Consider the following 15,893-nt stretch of genomic DNA (forward strand, 5'->3'; position numbering starts at 1 on the left):
TGCAACCAAGTTTGACAGGTTGCTGACCACAATAAATTAACATAACTGAACAAATGGAAATTGCCTTTATTTATTTGACATCTAAGTAACTTGATAATAATGGAATGCTCCTAAATGAGAACGTACGGCTTATAATGTTTTTCCGCTAACATTTTAGTTTGGTGACTTGTGAGTGTTTGTACAGAGGATTTTGCTTATATCGATAATTGCAAAAACTAAGAGGTGAAACAACTGGAAGAACATTAAAATTTTCATAGTAATTTCATTCTGCTATGCGTGATGGAATTGAAGGGAACCAGCGGCCTGATTTGGAGCAACTAGTAAATCATCATATCATTCTGGTATGAGAAAATCCGAAGAATCATTTATAGAGTTTCACCTCAAAAGATAAGAGGCATACACATTGAAAATTGAGTTTTTTTATCAATAAAATTTAGGTGACTTAAATGCAAAGTGAAAGATTACATTTTACTAGATAAAATTTAGTTGAATGGATACATTGAAAGTTGCTTTTGTTCCAACTTCTAAGAGAACTTATTTATTATATTTGGTGAGAATCTTCACTACAAATAGAGAAGATATTTAGTGGAGAAACAACACACATGTAGAAATATGTGAAAATGTTATTATTTCTTATAACTGGGGTACTCGGGTTTATAGAGTGATACATGAAATGAGTTACAATCTTGTAATCATTTTTATGATAGTGAAATATTTTTTTGAAATGATTATGTGAGCATAGATAATAAGTGTGTCGAATTATTTATTATTATTTTTTTACGATATAATCCTTATGTGTTCTCACGATCCTTTTGGGTGTGGATATTTTATTTTGTTTGTGAGAATTATTTAAATACCATTTAAGATTTTGTGGTTTAGTTCACATCAACATGATTTATGTGAAAGAAATAGATCCATAAAATTATTAAGTTACTTTTAATCTATTTTTAACTTTTTAAGTTAGTGTCTAAACTTGCATGATCAGTAAAATTATATAAAACTTAAAAATATGAATTTTTTTAAAAAAGATCTAAAATTTATTATTAAATCAGTGGATCAACTTAAAATATAACAAAGTTGCATTCATTAATCAAATAAAATGTAAAAATAAATTTTTTTATATCATATTAAAATTAAAAAATAAAAATTTAAATATATTTTTCATATCTAAATATATTCTTTTATCAGTTTATTACTTAAAAAATATTTTCTTATTCATTTTACTAACCGAGATTTTCAAACTTTTAATACCTTTATATTATTTGTGCATTCCAATTAAATTTGTATGAAAGATGAAATAAGGAAAGCATATTTAAATAACTCTAAATATTTACTAAGATTTTAATTATTTATATTATTAGTGTAAAATTCTTTACATTATCAACTAATTAAAAATTATTATAAGTCTTGTAAAAACAATCGTTATAAGTATGGTTTTTAAAATAATTAATACAAAAATAAATAATTTTATGATATATAATCTACAATTGAATAATAATATAAAAGATCTTTACATTATAGTTGCATTTAAATTCAATCATTTTATTAATCCTAAATTGTATGAACCGCAAGTTATTCGGACCAGCCGCGGGCTTAGCCCATACCTTACTACAGCAAACGACAAACCAATTTCCACAATTTTTCATAAAACAAATTATTTTGGTTGAGAAAACATTGAATTTGTAATTTGCAAAATAAAAAATAATAAAAAATTATTATATGGTAGTCGCAGCTAGCAACTGAAACATGAGGTTCAGAAACAAACTGTCACTTACCTCACCCTCTTTTTTGCTCACACACAATGCAAGTTCTTCAGGCTCCATCTTCTTCTCCATATTTCTCTATCCAAACCTCAAAAGCACCACAACGAACATGGGGTGTGCCACTGATTCTTCTCATACACTTCCCTCTTAGACCCCTTTCACATCATGTCATGCTCATCACACTTCTTTCTACTTGCAGGTTTGCTTCCTTCTTCTGTGAGTGTAAACTCTTCACTTTTTTCCACCTTTCATTTTTCTCTTCACTCCCAAAGGGACCAGCATTTATTGTGGACCCCCCATAAAAGGGTCACTACCAGAGCTGCTTCTGTTGAAGGTAAACTACTAAATTTGATTCCTTTTCTGTACATGGAAGGAAGGTGCTTAATTCTGCTCATTGGCCGGCCTCAAATGTGTGCAAAAGTTTTGGAATTTGGTTAAAGTTTTGTGAACTAGGATGTGGGCATTATGAATATAGTTGTGGTTATGGGTTTAGAGTGTATGGATAATGGAACTGTTTTATAATTAAAAATCCATTTTCCCTGTTTCTGGGTTCTGGTGGATATGTTTCTGAATGTAAATCCAATGCTTGATCAACCTTAAGCTCGCCAGAGGTTGGCTAACTTGTTATCAGATCCTTTCAGGATTGATGTGATAAATGAATGGGCAGAATTTCAAAATTCTATATTAAAATAGGAAGATTGTTAGAGGATAAAGTTTGGGATTTAGGCTTACTTGTATAGGTGGAGACTGCAGAAATTATTCATATTTATTCGCTGCCTGGTGTTGTTTTTGGAGATGATTGTTAAACCATGTCAATGTAAGTATCTCCGGTTGTGTGTCAAATGATATAAAGATGTGCACATGGAAGTCATGTCAGTCAGGTGATGGATTATAACTTATAAGGAATATACATGCATGTTCACAGCCTAGGGTAGCTTTGCTATTCTTAGCCGGTCCCAAGCCCGGATAAAAGGAGAGGGTTGTGTTAGGCTTTCGACAGCCAACGTTAAACTTTGTCGAATCTCTATGACATGGATCAATTACGTAATAATGTGAATGCTAGGTCGTTGCCCGGAAGCAACGCGCTGTATGGCTCGAGTACAGTGTCAAAAGAGCAAGAGCCGCTGCATCGCCGCCCGGATGTAGTGAAAAGTAAGCAAGGGTTCCCACATTTTCGTGAACGGGTGTGGGTAAAGAAGCTAGTTCATGACAGGAGGATTCGCTTTGGTACATGGAATATAGGCACACTTACTGGAAAATCTATGGAAATAGTGGATGTTATGGTGAGGAGGAAGATCAATTTTATGTGCCTACAAGAAACTAAGTGGACAGGTGAAAAAGCGAAAGAATTAGACAACTCGGGATTTAAGCTGTGGTATACGGGAAAAATCATATCAAGAAATGGGGTAGGGATTATTGTGGACAAGGAGTGGAAGAAGGATGTCGTGGATGTAAGAAGAGTAGGAGATCGTATCATAGTCTTAAAATTGGTAGTGGGACAGGACACCTTTAATGTTATTAGTGGGTACGCACCTCAGGTTGGGTTAGCAGAACACTTTAAGGTAAAATTTTGGGAGGATCTAGAAGGGGTACTTCAGGATATACCCCAAGGAGAGAAAGTTTTCCTAGGAGGGGATCTCAATGGACATGTAGGTAGCGTGGCTAGAGGTTTTGAGGGGGTGCATGGGGGTTTTGGCCTAGGGGAGATGAATGGGGAGGGTAAATCCATCTTGGAGTTTTCGGAGGCTTTGGATCTTTCTATAGCCAATACATGGTTTAAGAAAAGAGAGGAACATCTTATCACTTACAAAAGTGGAGGGACATGTTCTCAGATAGATTTCTTCCTTATCAGGAAGTCTGATAGGAAGTATTGCTTGAACTGTAAAGTTATCCCGGGAGAGAGCTTGACTACCCAACATAGAGTTTTGGTTATGGATGTAAGAATTAGAGATAGGGCAAAGAGAAGAAGTCCTCTGGTAGCACCAAGGATCAAATGGTGGCACTTGAAGGGTGAGAAACAAGGAATCTTCCAACAAAAGATATGGGAGGGTTGGTGTGGACAATCACAAGGAAGTGCAAATGATATGTGGAACAAGATGTCCCAAGAGATTATTAAAGTGGCTAAAGAGACGTTGGGTGAATCTAGAGGTTTTGGACCTAGGGGTAAAGAATCGTGGTGGTGGAATGAAAATGTTCAGAGCAAAGTTAGAGTAAAAAAGGAGTGTTTCAAGGAGTGGTCTAGGTGTAGAAATTCTGAAACTTGGGATAAGTATAAGATAGCTAGAAATGAAACCAAGAAGGCGGTGAGTGAGGCAAGAGCCCAAGCTTTTGACGGACTATACCAAGCTCTAGGAACCAGGGACGGAGAAAGATCTATATATAGGCTTGCTAAGGGTAGAGAGAGGAAGACTAGAGATTTGGATCAAGTAAAGTGTGTTAAGGATGAAGAAGGCAAAGTCTTAGTGCATGAAAAAGATATCAAGGAAAGGTGGAAGGCGTATTTCCACAACTTATTTAATGATGGATATGGATATGACTCTAGCAGTCTAGACACAAGAGAAGAGGACCGGAACTATAAGTACTATCGTAGGATTCAGAAACAGGAAGTAAAGGAAGCGTTGAAAAGAATGAGTAATGGTAAGGCGGTGGGGCCAGACAACATACCTATTGAAGTGTGGAAAACTCTTGGAGATAGAGGTCTTGAGTGGCTCACCGAACTCTTTAACGAAATTATGAGGTCAAAACGCATGCCGGAGGAATGGAGGAGAAGCACGTTAGTGCCAATCTATAAGAACAAGGGGGATATACAAAATTGTGCAAATTATAGGGGAATCAAGCTCATGAGTCATACCATGAAATTATGGGAAAGAGTGATCGAACGGAGATTAAGAAAGGAGACTCAAGTTACTGAGAATCAATTTGGTTTCATGCCGGGAAGGTCGACCATGGAAGCGATTTATTTATTACGGCGGGTGATGGAGCAATATCGCATGGCCCAACAAGACTTGCACTTGATTTTTATTGACTTGGAGAAAGCGTATGATAGAGTGCCTAGAGAGATTTTGTGGAAAGCTCTAGAGAAGAAAGGGGTTAGGGTTGCATATATTCGAGCTATCCAAGATATGTATGATAGGGTATCGACTAGTGTTAGGACACAGGGTGGAGAGTCAGACGATTTTCCCATCACAATTGGTTTACATCAAGGGTCAACCCTTAGCCCCTACCTTTTTACCTTAATTTTGGATGTCCTCACGGAACAAATCCAAGAGATAGCGCCGAGATGCATGCTTTTTGCAGATGACATAGTCCTCCTTGGAGAGTCGAGGGAGGAATTGAATGAGAGGTTGGAAACTTGGAGACGAGCTCTAGAAACACATGGCTTTCGCCTAAGCAGAAGCAAATCGGAGTATATGGAATGTAAGTTCAACAAAAGAAGGAGGGTTTCTAACTCAGAGGTGAAAATAGGAGACCATATTATCCCTCAAGTCACACGGTTTAAATATCTTGAGTCTGTAATACAGGATGATGGGGAAATTGAAGGGGATGTGAATCATCGCATTCAAGCAGGATGGATGAAATGGAGAAAAGCATCGGGGGTGTTATGTGATGCAAAGGTACCGATCAAGCTAAAGGGAAAGTTTTATCGGACTGCGGTAAGACCGGCGATTTTGTACGGAACAGAATGTTGGGCGGTCAAGAGCCAACATGAGAATAAAGTCGGTGTAGCGGAGATGAGGATGTTGCGGTGGATGTGTGGTAAGACTCGACAGGATAAAATTAGAAACGAAGCTATTAGAGAGAGGGTTGGAGTAGCGCCTATTGTAGAGAAGATGGTGGAAAATAGACTTAGGTGGTTTGGGCATGTAGAGAGAAGACCGGTAGACTCTGTAGTGAGGAGAGTAGACCAGATGGAGAGAAGACAAACAATTCGAGGCAGAGGAAGACCCAAAAAGACTATAAGAGAGGTTATAAAAAAGGATCTCGAAATTAATGGTTTGGATAGAAGTATGGTACTTGATAGAACATTATGGCGGAAGTTGATCCATGTAGCCGACCCCACCTAGTGGGATAAGGCGTTGTTGTTGTTGTTGTTGTTCACAGCCTAATGACTCACGTTTTTGGTTAAACATGATGTCAGATGTATATTAGAAAAGTTTGAATATTCCCATGCATAAAACCTGTCATAAAAAGTAAACATGCCATAAGTTGTTTAGCCACCTTATACTATTAATGGAATACTTGTAGTTGATTCATGCCTTAATTTTGTGGATTTTCATATATGCAGTTGGAGATTCTTCAGTATCAACTGGAACGGCTGAGGATGATGTGTTGAAAGCCTTGTCTCAGATCATTGATCCAGACTTTGGAACAGATATTGTTACTTGTGGATTTGTGAAAGATCTGCTGATTGATAAAGCTCTAGGAGAGGTCTTAAAAAGCATAGGCCCAAAACTTTCTGCAACACACATGTAAATGCAAATGATAGTGTTCTTACTGAAATTTCTTCCTTTGAATCTCAGGTATCGTTTCGGTTAGAGCTCACTACACCAGCATGTCCAATCAAGGACGTGGTAAATGACACAAATTGCCATTGTTTGAGCTATATCTGATGTAGGTTAGAGTGGTAGACCTTTCTTTTTGTATGCTCATTATGTAGCAGGGATAATAAATGAAATATTTCATCTATCTTCCATTATAGAGAAAGAAATGTTTCGTACTTGATTTTCCCCATCCCTAATTCTAATGTATTGATTTGACTATGAATGAATATATATGCATGACAGTTTGAGCAGAAGGCAAATGAAGTGGTGGCAATGCTCCCTTGGGTCAAGAATGTAAAAGTTACAATGTCTGCACAACCAGCAAGACCCATATATGCTGAGCAACTTCCAGCAGGTCTACAGACAATTTCAAATATTGTGGCTGTGTCCAGTTGCAAGGTTGGTCTTGTGGGAGGTTTTTCTTCTTCATATATTGGTCTTGTTATATCAAGTTATTTGCCATGATTTGGTTGCTTTCTTGCAATATTTTTTCCTCACACTTTACCCTCATTCATGCTGATTAAAGACTTTGTGGTTTCTAAATGAGTTAAATAGAACTTTTATTTAAATTATGTATGGTAGTTTTTGATATATAGCACCTGAAAAATTTCTCGAGTTTTTGATTGAACATAAACTAAATGCTGCTCTTCCATGATGAAAGGAACAAAAGTATTTTTGCATTATATTCTATCAAATGCATTTAGAGAATGATTCTGAAAAAAACAATACCACTATATCGTTTCAACTATGGGTTGAAGCTAAAAAGTTTTGCTATGTGGAATTATGAGCCAATCTATTTACCACGATTTGCATTTCATTTCATGTCATGAATGCCTTTTATGTCAAACTTTGCAGGGGGGTGTGGGAAAATCAACTGTAGCAGTAAACCTTGCTTACACTTTGGCTGATATGGGTGCTAGAGTTGGTCTATTTGATGCTGATGTTTATGGTCCAAGCTTACCGACTATGGTCTCTCCTGAAAACCGACTGTTAGTAATGGTATGATCTGATAAACCAATTTTTTCTTTTTAATATTTAGTTGATTGAGTACTGCAAACATAATTGTTCAGATTCTTGCTGCAGAATCCAGAGAAGAAGACCATAATTCCTACTGAATACTTGGGAGTAAAGTTGATCTCTTTTGGATTTGCTGGACAAGGACGTGCAATAATGCGTGGCCCCATGGTTTCTGGAGTCATTAATCAACTTCTGACTACTACTGAGTGGTATGCATTTCTGAAAAACATTTTAAAAAAATACTAAGGAGGGCATAGGGGACTTGTTACATGCTTTATTGGCTTACCAAACCATGTCTTTCATAGAATTTTGCACTGTATTTAATATTTATTGTATAAGTCACCTAGTGGGATAAGGCTTTTGTTGTTGTTTTGTTGTTACCGTTTTTTTTTTATATATATATTATTCAAGTTTATGGGTCCACCCCAGAGCATGTATTGGATTTAAAAAAAATTGAATTCATATAGTAATCTATACTTTAGTCCTCTCCAAAAATTATATTTGAAGATCAAATGGGTTCTGCTTGATTTATAGTCCTGATTTTCTATGCAATGTAGGGGTGAGCTGGATTACCTCATTATTGACATGCCTCCTGGAACTGGAGATATTCAACTCACATTATGCCAGGTTCTGGTCCTTTAGCTTGTTTCACATTACATTTTGGCTGATAGGGCTGGAATTGGGCCAGCTTGAACACCTTTGATATGAAATCAGAACAGTCAAATGTGATTGAGCTGGGTCAGATTTCATCCCAAAGGTGATCAAGCTGATCCAAATTTCAGCTCAATATTAGTGCAAAAGTAATTGGACTGGCCTGATTTCAGCTGGGTCATTTTTTTAGTGGAAATCTGGTCTGTCCAATTATTTTTGGAGTTTTGCACTAATTTTGGTGGGTTCATGATTCTTTCTCCTAATTTTGTAGTTTTTAATAAATCTCAACCAATGACAAAGTGTGTTACAAAGAGTGTGTTAGAGAGTGCGTTGCTAGCACTCTTCAAAAGAGAAATGCTAGCAACACACTCTTTTGAATACACTTTCTACTATTGGCGGGAGTTTATTAGAAATTACTTATTTTGGTGGATCCCACTTCTCATTTAATGATTCTCTCTTCTAATTTTGAAGTTTTCAATAAATTTCAACCAATAGCGGAATATGTGTTAGAAAAAGTGTGTTAGAGAGTGTATTGCTAGCACTCCTCTTAGCTTAAATTTGGCCCAGCTTTATCACATTTGGCTTAGGAAGCCTGTATAGTGTATATATCCTTTAATTGTTTGCCAATGTCTTTTTAGTTGCCAGTTCTCATTGATTCGACTTTGGTTGCATATTTCTTTAGGTAGTTCCATTAACTGCTGCTGTAATTGTTACCACTCCTCAAAAGCTGTCGTTCATTGATGTTGCAAAAGGAGTTCGGATGTTTTCAAAACTTAAGGTGCTTCTTCTACAATTTGAAGACATAACTATTCCATTTTATTGTTTTCAATCCCATGCTTGTGTTTTGCATTTTTTATCCTTCCTCTGTTTATATATATTTAAAAAAAAATGTGAAAGTATTTGCTAGTCATACTTCTTTTGATTCTATTTTCATTTAATACTTATATTTAGTTTTCGTCTGTTAATGCATAAGGTGCCTTGTGTTGCTGTTGTGGAGAACATGTGTCATTTTGATGCTGATGGAAAACGATATTACCCATTTGGCAGAGGTTCAGGTTCTCAGGCACGAATAATGTCTTTGATTGTTAACTTTTTATTTGCTTCATCATATTCAAAGAAAAAAATATTGACAAGTTCATGATACTTAATATAAAACAACTATGTTCTGTCTGTGGCATGTGTTTGATAGTTTGATTATGTTTGCAGGTTGTTCAGCAGTTTGGAATACCTCATCTATTTGATCTCCCTATTAGACCAACTGTATGCTTCATTTTACTTTATCTTTTATACTTCAATCCTTTCTGCTCTTCTCTCACATCTTTTATACTACCAAAAAAAAATATCTTTAACCTTCCAGAGTTTATCAACATAGAGGACTTGAAGACAATATTCCATTTAAAAGTTTAAACCCCCAATCATGCAAGGGTACATTGGATACAGCACTTCACCTTAATATTGCATAAAATCTGCCACCTGAACCAAACATAGTTGTTATTTGCCCTCCTTAAAATACAGGGAACTTGAAAGAGAACGCAAAGCCTTTCAAATGTTTCAGATCTATATTTTCTCCCATCTTTACTTTCCCCCTATAACTAGCTTCCCCTCTCCATTTATATGTTTCCCTCCTAATCATAATTAAACTATTGTTGTCTTAGGCTTAAAGGTATAAAACTGTAAAGTACTCTATTTATTGGACCCGTTGTGAACCGTGTTTGGATATACGGCTCTATCAAATTCATAAAACTAAAATCCTAACTTGATAATGACATAAACCATGTGGTGTCATAAATGTTGCCTAGAAACATGATCGTTGAAGAACAAGCCAAGAAAAGGAAAATGTTTATATATTTTGTTTGCTTGTCAAAAACAGAATTATTTTTTTTCTTCTTAAAATATTAAAGTAAAATTAATTCAATTTAAAAATAAAAAAGTACTGATCTTGTAAAAAAAAACTCACCTTCGTTGTCTCCCTTCTTTCTCTTCTCCATTAAAAGCTTCTAACAGTTTTACTAGAAGTAGTTTATGATTTGGCATATCCAAACCCAATTCCATCGTGATATAAGCTGTGTTCAAATCACATGCAAAAGAGAGGAAGATATTATAAAATTTGATATTCATCTGGCAGTTTGAAGGCATTCTGTGTTTCATATGTTTTAGCAATAGTAAATTGCAAAAATTAGGTCTGCCTATGCTTACTGAATTGTAAATTTTGTAGGAGCATTGTTTGGTGACACATTAATTATACAGTGCAGAGTGTACACAATGAGTTTGTTTAGTTCTTCAAAGATATTATGTTTATACCATTCTCAAGCCCTAAGTGTTCTGGCTTTATTGCTAAATACAAACTAAGATTTGAGAACAAGTGAAGTTTATTTAAATAATCATCACAGCTCTCTGCTTCTGGAGACAGTGGAATGCCTGAAGTGGTAGCTGATCCTCAAGGTGAAGTTTCCAAGATATTCCAAAATCTAGGAGTATGTGTTGTTCAGCAGTGTGCCAAAATACGCCAACAAGGTATTCTTTTCCTACTTGATAATGTTTGAGAAGAAAAAGCCTCTAATAAAATCTATTAATAACAAGATACTGAAGCTAATTGTTCTCTTGTATCTAACTGATATTAAATTTTAAGTTGTTGATCACTGATCAACTTGGGGTAATTGAGAGGTTGAGTCTTTCTTCTCTTATGAATTAATGTTATCTTATTAATGTTTAGTGCCACTATTGTATTGGATACTGTCTAGAGAAACAGTATGCATTTTTTCCTTTAAATATGCATTATGTTTAATTGTTGATTTAGTCCTTATAGTTGCATGAATTTTACCTTTTAGTCCTTATAGTTAAAAATTATCCATTTTAGTCCCGACATATACCATTTTAATCCCTACCGTCTAAACTCATATGGATTAAAAGGGATTAAAAATAGTATGTAGAAGGACTAAAAGGAATGATTTTAAGTATTAAAAGGTAAAGTTTGTACGACTATAAGAACTAAATGAGTAATTAAACCTATGCATTAACTAGATACATTATTAAACTTGACAACTAAGCAACATTATAGGTGGTAATTGAAAAAGGTCCTTGCAAAACCCTATAAACCAACCATGTTCTATATGGTTTGAAGCACTTGTTTGCATAAGTATTTTTTTTTATTATTATCAGAAAATGAGATATATTAATATATAAAAGCACAAGTAGTGCCATCTGGTACAACTTATAGATATGCTGTTTTTAAGTCTTATAACCTCTGTACAACTGTAGCAAGGAAACAATGTTCAGAAATTATTCTTTCTATTGATTTGAATACAGATATCAGTTTCTCTTTAGCATTCATATTTTTTCTTTGATTATAAAATACTTTACTTTCAATTCAGTTTCAACTGCGGTCACCTATGATAAATCAATCAAGGCAATCAAAGTGAAGGTACCAGATTCAAAGGAAGAATTCTTTCTGCATCCTGCAACAGTGAGACGGAATGATCGCTCTGCTCAAAGTGTGGTATGTGGATAAATTTTATTTTCAAAATATTTTAAAGTTATAGTTATACTTAACTTGTATTGTGCTTACTATACACGAGAATGATAGAATGATCCTATATAAATACTTCTGGGACTATTTATTTTGTCACCCAAGAAAATATTGTGGATGCTATATCTTTTAACATTTCATATCTTGCTCAGACAGAAAGTTAGAAACTATGAAACATAATTTGTCAAACAACTTGCAGGAATAGGAAAATTGAAAGTAAAAAAAGAAAGATAAAAATATAATGAAAGGATAGTTTTGGAGGTTATTGCATGGCTGGCATAACAATGTGGCGCATTTGTCATTGCAACCCAGTAAGATTTCTTGAATTTGGGCTGAGCCTAACTCAACCCAGAAGGACTGAAGCGAATTTATGTAAGCTTTTATAAGCACTATTTAGGTCTTATCTTAGTCAATGTTGGATCTCAACAAACTTAAAGCCAAAAGTCTCTTCGTGACAGAAAACTGGAATTCCTAAACTCAAGTCTATTTTTTGTTTTGAATTGAAAAGGGAACTTTTGGATTGAAGTTGAAATTCATGCTAACCAGGAATTCAAAGTGGCCGCTGATGAGAGTGGATTGTTGTGACAGAAAGTCCATACCAGATACTTTGAAAGAAAAAAAAATGTTGCTTTCTAAGAAGAAAAATTGCACCTTGACTAGTAATCCATATTGATGTAATTAAATAATTGAAATTCATGTCTGCATGGATCCTTTGCATGTTATATTCAATTTAGGTATCCATCTCATCAGGCTTTTATTTAAAACAGGATGAATGGACGGGGGAGCAGAAATTGCAGTACGGTGATGTTCCTGAAGATATTGAACCTGAAGAAATTCGACCAATGGGAAATTATGCAGTTTCAATAACTTGGCCTGATGGGTTTAGTCAGGTAATATATACATCAGATGCGATAGTCCCCAGGGAAAAAATAAAACTTTAAATGAGTAGATAGTATATGTACCGTGTAAAGAGTTTTTTTCATCATCAACCAATCAAAAATCGTCATGTATGGTAAGTTAATTGATTTTTACAATAATTGCTTTAAAAGTAATACATAATATGATATCTGATTGTTGGACAATGTCAACTTTTTTGTACTAACAATGTATAGAAATTAATCTCTTTAAATTATTAACATATCAATCATTCTTAACTAGAAATAAGGTTTGGACTGGGCTTTATGTAAGCAGAATAGGCTTCAAACCTAACGTGTGTTTGACCAAAGACAGTGCTGACACCTTAATGCTGTGCCATTGTTAGTTATAGTCATCACATTTAAGCAATTGTAACAATATTTTTAGCTGGTTGATTGGTTTAAGAACTATAGCCCGTAGTCCTTGGCTCAAGCTTATTAGTAGATGAACCCAATAACAGTGGAAACTAGCAAGTACTCAGCAAGCAAGCAGTTCTTAACACAGGCTATTACTGTTAGTTGTTTAGTATTAAGCAACTTCGATCTATAGTTAATTTTTTTTTATTTCTGCCTTGTGTTGCAGATTGCTCCTTATGATCAATTGCAGATGATTGAACGGCTAGTTGATGTTTTTGAACCAAGTGTACAAGCATGATGAAAAAAAAAACATCAGATGGGTTGTACTGATGTAGGTGTTGGTATATGGCAAAAATCATATATACATGTATGATAGCCTCAATTCATAGTCCTTCAACAAGTAGGGGATATTAGAAGTTTGATAGAGCATTCTGCAAAGGTATAGGTTGGCCTTGAGATTCACTGCAATCCTCAACTTTTTTCCTTGGTTTTTGTTGTCCCATTGGGTACAAAGCTTTTATTTCTCAACTGTGAACAGAAGTGTATTATATATGTCATTTTCATTCACTAGCCTTGTACCATAAAACCTTCTTCCTTGAGCTTTTCTATCCTCGGCTAGTAGTATCATCTAAGGATGTATCGGGTATCATTTTGCAAATACCAAGAATATGTCAATTGATATATACACACACACACTATATATATATATATATGCTAAATCACTAAACTTTTCTTTACAAAAACAAGAGAGCATATTATAATTATGAGAAAAGACTACGAAATGACAGTTTCTATAATTTTTTATTTGTTTTAAATCATTAATTTATAAAAGAATAGTTGTTCTAGTCTTTAGTATTTAATTATTTTTTTGGTTAAATTAAAGACTAAAAATAAATAAAGAATTTAATTGTAGAAAATAAAAAACAATTTTATTATTAGAATATAAATTCAAGCTGTTATTTTTATAATTTGAGGAATTATTTTGATTTACACAGGCAATTATTTTCGGGGTGATTTGGGAAATTTTTTTCTCACTTAATTATTCTGAAATAGTATCTTTCTTAAATATAAGAACATTTTGAAATCATAATTATCATTATTTTTTTTTTGAGGATATCACAATTTATTTCTTAAAACTATATTAATTGAGTTTAGTGTTTAAATATAATAATTGAGAAGTTTATGTTAGTTTTATATAAGTTATGTAGCTTAAATTTGGAAGGGATCCCTGTACTAGTGAAAGGATGTCGATGTACTCTTGTATTATTTGATGCCAATAATTGTATTAAAAGAATTTATTGAAATCTAATTAAAATATATTATTTTAAAAAACTTGATATTTTGGGTGTAGAAATGCATTTAAGTTTAATGATGGCACTTGTCTGGAATGATTTCCAAAGGAATATAAAATATTCCCCTAATATTTGGTTCATCGAATTTTTTTTAGTAAAACTAAGGTTTTTTAACAGTTAATCGAGTACAGTTATTATTCGGTTAGGAAGTCCACTCAGCCAGGCACCTAGTAACCCAGCCTTAATAAAAAAGGAAGGTTGAAAAGTATATCTTCACCATCAGAAAGATCAAGATAAGATTGATCAAAGATCAGGATTGAAATTATCAACTAAGATAAAGTTAGATTCAAGTAATTCACTTTATTTTAATTCATTCTCGATGCTTGTCAGAGCACCTAACTTAAAACTTAATAATAATTGTCTATTTTTTTTCAAAAAAGAAAATTATAAAGCTATATCCTTAAGAGTTTATCTTCATTACTCTACCAAAAAAAAAAATCATTAAAAGTTGCTTCAGTTCCCTAAAAAAAAAGTCGTTTCAGTTAAAAGAAGAGACGAAAGAAAAAAATTAGAAAAACTTACAATATTTTTTTCAACATTATCATGTAATTATATATTGACATGTATGATAAAAACTTATTAATTTTTATAATAATTATTTTAAATTAATATTTTTATTTACGATAATTTTTTGTTAATTGATAGTATAAAATCTTTACCAATATATGAAATTTAAACTTTTAAATTTTTTTATAAAAAAGTTATATCGTTAATTCTTTTAAAATTTAAACAAGCACATGCATTTACATTTTTTTCAAACCTAAGAGTACTACTAAAGGTATGTATAAGCAAATGAAAATTTTTATTTTTCAAGTCACAAAGTTTCAAGATCAAATACGGTAAATGTTTTAGGATTTATGATCATACTTTTAACATATATGCATGAAATAAATGTTCAAATTCAAGGTTTTATTAGATTATGATTTATAATTACAATTGCAGCCACAATATTAAAATTATGGACATTTCTTTGATTTCATGTCTACCGTGATTGGGCCACATGATAACCACATTCATCAATAACTTTTTACAAGTTTTATAGCAATCACAATCACAATGACTAATAAAATCTTGCTCTAATTTCACTCATATATATCATATTTTTCATAAAATTAATTTTCTTTCTTTTATCACAGCTCAATATCTAGTTGGAGTCATCTCATGCGCATTTATGGATCAGGCTCTTCCACTCATGACTCCCATTAATTGGTATTCGTTGAATGGAGTTGTGGATATTATCATTTCAGTGAAAGAATAAAACTAAAAGATCGTGTGGCATTAAAATTGCTTCGTTGAGTCACACTAGAAGTAGCAGTATTAGGAACCGGCCAATTAATGAAAAAAGGACCCAGTATGAGATTTTTCTGAGACCAAAGTGAAGGTTCAATAGGGGCTACTTTTCACTTCATACATTGTAGCTTTAAATTTTCCCAGCTAACTTTCTGTTCCTTTGGGTCAGTTCTCAACTTCTTTGATGACGATTTTTTTGACCTTGGACAGTTGCTTCACTTATTATGGTGTGAATTTGACATTCTTCATTAGAACCCGTGTGTGTGTCATTAACCTTTGTGGCACTTACTTGGCTCCTTCTCATATATCAAATGCCTCTTCAGTCTTCATTTCATATTTCTGAAAAATCAAAAGCTTAATTAGTTATGCCCTAGTGCCCACTAATAATACTGAATTAGGTACGTTGTTCATTGGACTTGCCTTGTTTAGTAACATTAACATTAATATGTGATAAATTAGGTTTCTTACAAATACGAACACAT

At 33.7% G+C, this 15,893-nt stretch overlaps 1 protein-coding gene across 2 annotated transcripts; it reads left to right on the forward strand.

Annotated features, from left to right (window-relative positions):
• The first annotated feature begins 1,721 nt into the window (after positions 1 to 1,721).
• Positions 1,722 to 13,336, forward strand: LOC100781396 (fe-S cluster assembly factor HCF101, chloroplastic). Of its 2 annotated transcripts, XM_003528859.5 has the most exons (15): positions 1,722 to 1,877; positions 1,963 to 2,097; positions 6,049 to 6,191; positions 6,284 to 6,334; positions 6,548 to 6,703; positions 7,160 to 7,303; positions 7,388 to 7,530; positions 7,879 to 7,948; positions 8,655 to 8,750; positions 8,946 to 9,035; positions 9,179 to 9,232; positions 10,363 to 10,486; positions 11,344 to 11,468; positions 12,266 to 12,388; positions 12,996 to 13,336. In XM_003528859.5, the coding sequence occupies exons 1-15, from the start codon at positions 1,802 to 1,804 to the stop codon at positions 13,065 to 13,067; spliced, it is 1,602 nt and encodes a 533-aa protein (XP_003528907.1). In that variant the 5' UTR covers positions 1,722 to 1,801; the 3' UTR covers positions 13,068 to 13,336. The 2 variants fall into 2 exon arrangements, with proteins under 2 accessions (XP_003528907.1, XP_014633359.1); XM_014777873.3 differs by lacking the exon at positions 1,963 to 2,097 and having other exon boundaries at positions 1,815 to 1,962.
• The last annotated feature ends 2,557 nt before the right edge of the window (positions 13,337 to 15,893 follow it).

Source organism: Glycine max, chromosome 7 (genome assembly GCF_000004515.6).
Source record: "Glycine max cultivar Williams 82 chromosome 7, Glycine_max_v4.0, whole genome shotgun sequence".
NCBI lineage: Eukaryota > Viridiplantae > Streptophyta > Magnoliopsida > Fabales > Fabaceae > Glycine > Glycine max.